Source organism: Tachyglossus aculeatus, chromosome X2 (genome assembly GCF_015852505.1).
Source record: "Tachyglossus aculeatus isolate mTacAcu1 chromosome X2, mTacAcu1.pri, whole genome shotgun sequence".
Classification (NCBI taxonomy): domain Eukaryota; kingdom Metazoa; phylum Chordata; class Mammalia; order Monotremata; family Tachyglossidae; genus Tachyglossus; species Tachyglossus aculeatus.
The window spans coordinates 11,533,479-11,542,261 of NC_052100.1; the positions used below are offsets into that span (position 1 = coordinate 11,533,479).

General features: G+C 54.7%; 1 protein-coding gene across 2 annotated transcripts; it reads right to left on the reverse strand.

Moving 5' to 3' along the window:
• Positions 1–1,448: 1,448 nt before the first annotated feature.
• On the reverse strand, positions 1,449–7,820 carry SHD (Src homology 2 domain containing transforming protein D). 2 transcript variants are annotated; one of them, XM_038771357.1, is made up of 6 exons: positions 6,749–7,820; positions 5,782–5,911; positions 5,227–5,439; positions 4,695–4,866; positions 2,234–2,353; positions 1,449–2,027 (listed from the first exon to the last, which is right to left on the reverse strand). In XM_038771357.1, the coding sequence occupies exons 1-6, from the start codon at positions 7,031–7,033 to the stop codon at positions 1,841–1,843; spliced, it is 1,107 nt and encodes a 368-aa protein (XP_038627285.1). In that variant the 5' UTR covers positions 7,034–7,820; the 3' UTR covers positions 1,449–1,840. The 2 variants fall into 2 exon arrangements, with proteins under 2 accessions (XP_038627285.1, XP_038627284.1); XM_038771356.1 differs by having other exon boundaries at positions 5,227–5,487.
• Positions 7,821–8,783: the final 963 nt, after the last annotated feature.

Sequence of the window (8,783 nt, forward strand, 5' to 3'; positions counted from 1 at the left end):
CTCAGTTACCTCATCTGTAAAATGGGGATCAAGACTGTGAGCCCCCTGTGGGACAACCTGATTGCCTTGTAACCTCCCCAGCGCTTAGAACAGTGCTTTGCATTAATAAATGCCATTATTATTATTATTATTATGGAAGCCAAATTGAGGGGGCGGATCAAAGAGAGAATTGCAGGAGAGGAACTTGAAACCCCAGGTGTAGACAACTCACTCAAGAAGTCTGGAGAGGAAAGGTAGGAGGGAGATGGGGTGATAACTGGAGGGAGCCGTGGGGTCAAGGGAGGGTTTTTTTAGGATGGGGGAGATGTAGGCATGACATGAAATGACATGTTTCCCACCCATGTGTTCTAATGAGGGAGACAGACATAAAGGTATGCACCAATAGGATGGTCAGAATAAGCAATTGATTGACTAACGTATACAAAAGTGCTGTGGATAAGTACAGATAAGTGTTTAAGTGCTGGAGGTTACAAGCTCCTTGTGAGCTGGGTGCTAATCCTGTTGTGCTGTACTCTCCCAAGCGCTTAGTACAGGGTTTGGCACATAGAAAGCACTCAAATACCACTGATTGATTATTGATGGGTTTAGTACAGTGCTCAGTCCAGAGTAAGCCCTTACTAAATACCACTGATTGGTGGGTTCCTTTCCCCTCAGAGTTTGCTCCGCAGCTCGTGGCGTTGGACACAATGCCGGGTCGACCCCAGCCCTGGAACCCCCCAAAAACAGAGCTGATATTTACAGGGGGCCGGTCAATACCCATCCGTTGACTGAGGAAGGCGAGATCTGCTTGGGCTCAGCAGGTCACAGGGGAGGATACACCTGCACCCAGCCCCTTCCACAACAATCGTGGCTCGAATTAAAAGAGCCAAATCCTGTGGAAAGGGAGAGGGTTGAAACCGCAATTCTCTCTGCTCTTTTCCTCCAAGGAGGAATTATACTCCCTCCTGTTTGTTGCCTGGTGACCACAGGCCACCCCACCCCCCCACACGCCCATCACTCCCTTCCCCAAAATTAAATTAAACGTAATTAAGAATAAGTACCTTACTCTTTGCTCCTATCCCCTGTCCCAGGCCTATTATCCAGCCTCCAGGGGACCTTGGGAGTTAGGGGCTACGGTTGAAGAGAGGAGTCCCAGTCCCACACGTCCTGGAGAGCAGAGGCCCTGGCCGGCCCCACCCAAACATCGCCCAATGGCTCCAGACTCAGGAGGGAAAAGGGAGAGTGGAAACAAGCTAAGGGCTCCTTCATTTGATCTCTCAGCTGTGGCTCCTCTGCCTGTCCCTCCCCCTACTCCAGGCACCCAGCAACGTAGTTGTCAAAGGGCACTATCACCCCTGGCACTCCCCCTATCTCCAGTCTCCAGTTCAGGTTCCCTGTCCCCTTCTCCACAGCTCTCCTTCCCCCAGCTTCTTCCTCCAGCCCTAAGAGGACACCAAAAAGAGAGAAAGGAGAGTCAATAACTTATTTATTCCGTCAAAAGTCTGGCTCCTGGGCTCTGGGAAGACACAGAATTTGGAGGTGCCAGGCCTCTGGAGTACCAACTGCTGCCCTCTTTGTCTCTATGCGTAGGGCACTCTAGCTCTTTTGTCACTCTGGGACCAAGGTTCCAGCTGAAGGGTCGTAGCACTGCCCCTTTTCTCCAGGACTCCCTAAGCACAGCGAGAAGCAGGTGGGAGGATGGCAAGTCAGGGAGAAGTCATTTTGCACGATCAGAGCCTGAAACCACAGCAGGCAAGAAGACCGCCGGGCCTGAGCACCAGGCCCGATGCTGAAGAACACGAGCCCCGGCTGTTAAACCCCGTGCAGCACGGTTGCCAGGGCCCGTGGTAGATACACCGGGTCAGAGAGTCTGTACGGTGATGGGATAAAGCAGGGCCAGGTGCTCGGCCCCCTGCACGGGCAGCGGTCGGGCACAATAGTAGTGGACAGCTTCGGGAATGCTGGCGAAGGGGCCGCTGTGCTGGCCCAGCACGTACTTGTCCTCTTTTGTCCGGGTGAACTTCATGTGGAGGAAGCCCTGGCTGCTCCTGAAGACGGGGAACAGGATTAGCTAGGCACTGACCCCTTCATGACCCTGGGGATCTCAAAAGGGGGTGGGAGGGGAGGGGGTAAAGCCAAGCCCCAAGGCAGAGGTCAGGCCCACACCACGATCCTATCGCCCCCCCCGCGCTCCACCTTCCAGTTCTTCCCAGTCCCTCCCAGCTCAGCAATGGAGCCTGGGCCCCGGGTTCACCTAAGGGACAGGGAGTAGTCATCGCGGCTGGTCTCACTGTGACGGACCATGTAGCTGCCCTCTTTGCACAGGGATAGCTGGCTCTCTGCCTCCACTCGGCTGATGGAGCCGTGGAACCACCTGAGGGAGAAGAGGAGGAAGGAGAGGTGTGGGTCAGCCAAAGGAAGAGACGGAGAAAGAGAGAGCCCACCACTCCCCTTACCCAATTCACCCCCACCCCTCTCCAAATCAGCCAGGCAGAGTCGGCTGCTCAACTAAATTCCTCTAGGCTCCACACTACGAATGTCTGGCCTCTTTTAGGAAAGGGTCTTTCCGGCCTCCTTCTTTGGTTCTCTTCATCCTGACTTGTTTCAGGTGGATTCCTAAAATGAACTGGTCGTTCTGTCCCTATCTCTTGATTTCCCCTTGTTTTCCTTCCTTTCCTCTCAGCTTGGACAGAGGTGGGAAACTCCTCCAGACGATCAGTCTCAAACTGTGGGATTCTGCTGAAAGAGAGCTGTTTCCCCTCTATTTCCTTTGCCCTCCAATCCTGCTTCCCTGATTCTCCTCCCGGTCAATCAATCAAAGGTATTTATTGAGCGCTTACTGTGTGCAGATCACTGTACTAAGTGCTTGGGAGAGTACAACAGAATTAGCAGACACATTCCCTGCCCATTACAAGCTTACAATCTAGACAGACATTAATATGAACAATTAAGTAATTAATGACATATAATTTAAAAATATTATCCCATCCTCCCACATTGCTAGAAAAGCTCTTCTGTCAAGGGTGACAAGCCCCGTTGTACCTATTGCCAGGACACTAGTAAGGACTCTGAATGGAAACCTCTACTGCTTAGAACATTGGCTCTAATCGACTCTGTGGCTGCTAGATGACCATTGATAATGCTGAGGGCACAATCTCAGAGGCCTGAGGTTTGCAAGGTCTCCTGGAGATCATCTTGTTCATATCCCAGCTTCAGGTAAGTCATCACCGAATTCACCTTCATCAATGTCTGACACCCCCCCCCCCCCCCCCCCCAACTGAAAGGTCTCCAGAGTCTCCCTGAATCACCTATCGTAATAACTCCCAATCTCACATCGGCAGGCAGGTCTTCTTGTGGTCTAACCCAGATCCCTCCTGATACGGTTTCGACGCATTTGGTCCTCAGAGCAGATGAAAAAGGGAATATCCTTTACTGACAGGAAGCTATAAAAAGGCACCCTCTGCCTCACTGCGATCCCTTTTCCTGCTCTTCCCATTCCCACTTTTCATCATTTTCATTGTTCTCCTTTGGGCCTTCCATGATCTCGCCACGTCCTTCAAAATATGCTGCCTCAGACTGGTTCCACGATTCTAACTAGCTCCTGGCCAATTCCTCACCTCGTGTCTCTGTGTGTCATTTTCTTAACTAACTCCATGCGTTTAAAGTGCAGCAAGGGGGTTTAGAAGTAGACCTCTGGAAGAATTTCCTGACAGTGAGGTTAGTGAGGTACTGGGACAGATCGCCAGAAACTTCCAGGGAGAAGGCTGAGGGCAAGCCGCAGAAGCAGTGGTCCCAGTGAACATGATGATGGTGGAGGAGGGACCACATCGTCTGACTCTCTCTCCATTCCTTTCTGCCAGCTGCTGTCGGTGGCAGAAAGTAAGCACACAGTAAGCGCTCAATAAATACGATTGAATGAATGAATGTCAGTGGTCCTACACCAAAACGTCACCTGTCACTTCACCTAACTCATTCAATCCTATTTATTGAGTGCTTACTGTGGGCAGAGCACTGTCCTAAGTGATTAAGTGCTTGGGAGAGTACAATATAACAATAAACAGAACTTAGAACAGTGCTTCGCACATAGTAAGCACTTAACAAATACCATCATTATTAGACACATTCCCTGCCCACGACGAGCTTAGAAAATGTTGTCTGTCTCTGCAGGTATCCATCTCTCCCCGATTCTCACTTTCTCTAGCTGTCAAGCGCTTAGTACAGTGCTCTGCACACAGTAAGCGCTCAATAAATACGATTGATTGATTGATTCTCTTGACTGTCTCTCTGCCTATGTCTCTTCCTCTCTTTCTGTCTCCTTTGTCCGGCTGTATGTCTCTGTCTGTCAGCAGGTCTGCCTCGATCTCTATTTTGCCCTGGCTCCCTTTTCTCCCTTTTCCTCTCCTCCTAACCCAATTCTTCTACCTCTGGTCTGCTCCCTGTGTAAGCCCTTTCATTCATTCATTCATTCAATCGTATTTATTGAGCGCTTACTGTGTGCAGAGCACTGTACTAAGCGCTGGGGAAGTACCAGTTGGCAACATATAGAGACGGTCCCTACCCAACAGTGGGCTCACAGTCTTCCCTTGCCCACTTTAAATGGCAGAACAAAAGTCACTTTGCTGAAGGGCCTTAGCCTTTCTTCGGGCAAGGGCCTCAGTGGTTGCTGGAACTGCTTTCCCCGCTACTCCATTTCCCCACCCTGCGTGCTCACTCACGCCTGCTTCTCCAGAGGCACAGTTGGATCCACGCGCTCAGCCACAGGGGTGCTGCCCTCGCGGATGGGTCCCCTCCAGAGCTTGCTCCCACCCAGCCCAAGTGTTGGGGGCGGGCACCAATGCTCCTTAGCCAGTCCTGAGGCTGGCTCACATTCAGGACTCTCAAACTGCACTGTGGAGAGAAACAGCAAAGAAAATTGAGCCCAAATTTTCCTCCTGGACAATTACTCCTGTCTCTTTCCTCTGGGGGTCACTTTTGAAGAACCACAAAAGGCTTAAATCTGAACTTGGCCTGGCAGTCCAAATTAAGAGTTAAATGGGGGCGGGGGCAGCGGGGGGATCGGGAGACCTGTGGGTCTTCTTCGAGTAGGGCCAGATCACACTTTCCCCCAGTGTCCGCCCGGGGGGTGGGATCGGTGATCCTCAGAGCCATGCAAGGGAAAAGGGAGAGGGCCAGCAAGCAAAACATGAGAGGAGAGAAGGATGGGGTCTAATGGTTGGGCGGTCAAGGCGGGAATGGGCTGAGTACCACCTGCAAAGGCGCGGGAAATATGATCCTTCTTCCACTCCCAAGGCTGATCGTACTCATCGGCAGGCCGCTCGTCGTCTTGGGGCAGGCGGTTCTCCAGAGGTCGAGTCCTCCCCTCAGCCTCCAGCCCCTCCCGCTGCTCCTCGTAGGGAGTGTCGTAGAGCTGCAGCCCTGCCTGGGTCCCTGGCCCCCTCTGGCCCTCCGGCTGCAGCAGCTCTGGGGGAAGGCAGCAGTGGGGCTCAGCACCAGCCCAGGTCCTGGGACCTGTGAGCACACAAACCCAGGCGCGCAACCGTGTGCTAGAGCAAGCGAGCAAGCACACATGGGGAGGGAGGCAGCCTGAGATGGAGCGGTCTTTCCTCCCCACTCACAAGAGGAGGAGCAGCGGCACCACATTCAGAGTGGATGGGGTGCCCGGAGAATGTCCTCCTTCCTGGGACCCAGACACAGACACTGGCATGTCTCCCAAGGTCCAGGCACAGCTGGTAGGGTGGCCCCGTTTGGGGGCCCAGCCAGAGCTGGGAGTGTGGCCCCTGGGTCCTGGGCCACTTCACTAACCTGCCATGACCCGCTGGGCAGCATAGGGCTCCATGTAGCCATTGTTCTCAGGCAGTGGCTGTTTCCCTAGGGCTACCCGGGCCTCGTCTCGAGTGTCAAAGGGGTCACAGTACTCACTCTCAGCAGCTGGCTGGGGAAGAGGAATGGGAGGGAAAGTCAAGACCAGTGCTCCTTGTCTCTGCCTCTCCCTCTCTTGTACTGTCCTCCCCACCCCCTCCTGCTGCCCTTTCATCCTTGTCCTTAGGCCCCTCACTTTCCTCTCTCCTGCAAAATTTCAACTCCCCCCTCCTCTCACTCTCAGCCCCCAGCGCTGGGGGCTCAATCTTTGCCCCATTTTGTCTTCCCCTTCGGGTCCCCCCTTTCAGCTCCCTAACAGTCTGTCCTTACCTGGCAAACCCTTCCCTTCCCACCTTCAAAATCCACCCTCAAAACCCACGGTTTCTAAGATGAAGGATGATCTGGGCTGAACTGGACATTCAGACATCACCATCTCCTCCCGCCCCGGCCCTGCCACACCTCCATCCTTTCAGCTCGTGTCCTTACTACTACTTCCCAGGGCGGAGTGCCCAGCTTCTCCTTGGGATTTATTTCTCCCTGATGTGTCTAGCTGTTGTCCAGTCTAGCTTTCCCAGTTCTCATATAGAGCCATTCCACCTCTCTGCACAGTACTGACCAACTATCCTCGGTCAGCACTGAGAGGGCCACTGATATTTCTGAAGCCACACAGTACAGAGCCAAAAAAGCAGAATTCTAATTCAGACCTCCCTCCCTTTAACCAAGCAGGTCACAGACACACACACACCCTCGCCCCCGGCACCCACCCACACACCCACACCCACACACCCCTCCAAGGTCCTGATTTACTACTTCCTGACTCAGAGAGACCCTTCCTCAGGAAGGACCCACCCCAAGGAGCAGCTGAAGCCCCCCAAACCAAACCTCTGGCCCTTTCTTTCCTCTTACCCACCTTGTCCTTCCCTGGGGTCCCCAGCAGGACTTTGTCGCAGTTTAGGTCTGTGGAATCCACCTTGATAAGCCGGTGTTTAAGGGTGCTGTATTTGCCAGGTGAGTCGAGAGTACCTGGGTCTGATTCTGCTTTGCCCTCCCCATCTTCATAGGGGTCTTCGAAGTCCAGGCTCTTCTGAACCCTGTAGGCTCTGAAGATGTCGCTCTCTGTATAGTCAGGTTTGGGGGGCTGCGGGGGAGACCGCCGGCTGCCAAAGTTCAGGTAGTCCTTCAGCCACTTGGCCATCTACTCCAACCTGGGCCCCCTCAACACGTGGACCTCGCTGGCCAGAATGAGACAACTGGTAGGGGCCCCGCTTCAGCTCGCTCCTTAAACCCTTGGAGCCTCCTTCACCCCCGGGGTTCTGCACTTTTTCCCATCACCAGATTGAGCAGGCTGAAACTCTGCCTCGCTCCCCCCCCTTCCCCAACTTTCCTGGACCCAAATCTCGGCCAAACTTAATGGCCGAGGGAGGGAGGCAGGGTGGGGATGAAGGGGGTGAGGGTGGAGGGAGGATGAGAGGAGGGAGGGGAGTCAGGGGCGCAGGAGAAGAAATGGGGAGGTTTCCTCCGGTCCCTGCAGTCTGGGGGCGAAACCCGAGATCCCGCCGGCGTCCTTCCCTGTACAGCGGCTCCAAGAACGGGAACGGGAACCCGGGAAAACCCGGGAAAACCAATCACCCTCCCCGCTCCTCTAGATTCCCGGCAGCGATCCGGAAGGAAAGACCCGCGGCGGCAAGTCTCCTCGCTCCGAGTCCTCGGGGCGCCGGACCAAACTTTGCCGGCGAGTACTTGACTGACTCCGGGCTCCGAGCGTTTTCTTCCTCTTCGTTCCTCCCTTCCCCAAACCCCCTCTCGGGGTACCCGCACAGGCACAAAAGAAAAGAGATTTCTTTTCTCTCTTTCTTTCTTTCTTTCTTTCTTTCTTTCTTTCTCTCCCTAAGAAATCAGGCGCCCCGGCGGTGGAGGAGAGGAGAGGATCCCGCCCCACTGCCGAGCGATCAACTGTCTGTGAGTCCTCTTCACCTAGCCAGCTTTACCCTTTCCCTCCATCTCGCAGCTTGGGCGAAGGAGCCCTTCGGCAGCAGAGATGGGAAAGGACGGGTGGAGGCTTCTCCCCATCCCCCTCCGGCTCCCCCGCCCGCTGGAGGTGGGGATTGGGGGGTGGGGGGTACCCTCAACCCCGCCCCCCAAGCAGCGCCCCTGTCCCCTTGGGAAGCAGCTGCTGAAACCGACTTAAGGGAGGCGAAAGTCGAAATGGACCGTGAGCCCGTCGTCGGCTAGGGATTGTCCCTGTTGCCGAATTGTACTCCCCGAGCGCTTAGTACAGTGCTCTGCGCACAGGAAGCGCCCCATAAACAGGATTGAATGAAATGGACAACCACAGCGGGGAGGGGGAAGGGACGGAGCTGGGTAGAAGGGTAGGGACCGCCTCTCTATGTTGCCAACTTGGACTTCCCAAGCGCCCTGCACACAGTAAGCGCTCAACAAATACGACTGAATGAATGAATGAAAGGGGGCTAACACCCTCTTCTTTCCCTCGCCGAGGTTTGAAATCGCCAACTCCCAGAGCCGGAGCCGGGAGGCGGGGGAGGGGGCGGGAAGCGCCGGGGAGGGCATCTCCCCAAACAAAGAGCAGCCCCCTCCCCGCCATCCCGGAGGAGATGAAACGACAATTGCTTCCCTGCACGTGGCCCGGCCCGGAGCATCTGCCCTCCTTTGTTCCCGGCTCTTCCAGGGTTGGGGGAAGGGGGAGAGGAATAGAGAGTCAGCGCGCAGGAGGCACAAAGCCTCGCCTGCCTGTCCACACCCGGCCTTACTTCGGATTCCAAGCCCTGCTATAAACCCTGGGATCTCAGCTTTCAGTCTTGGCTGCCTCTCACCCGTCACTCCAGACCCTGTGGTCATACCCCATTGTTTCGCAGTAGTAGACACCGGCCTGAATCCCGTGTCTGAGGTTAACACAGCCCTGTCTGACTCACACCCAGATACCTGTC

Bases quoted from the DNA above. Each gene is read 5' to 3' on its own strand.
- SHD (XM_038771356.1), bottom strand. From the start codon at position 7,033: ATGGCCAAGTGGCTGAAGGACTACCTGAACTTTGGCAGCCGGCGGTCT. The intron at 5,488-5,781 runs GTTAGTGAAGTG...GTGTGCTCACAG, and splicing joins TGCCCAGCGGGTCATGGCAG to GTCCCAGGACCTGGGCTGGT. The intron at 2,354-4,694 runs GTGAGTGAGCAC...CTTCTCCCTCAG, and splicing joins GTGCCTCTGGAGAAGCAGGC to GTGGTTCCACGGCTCCATCA.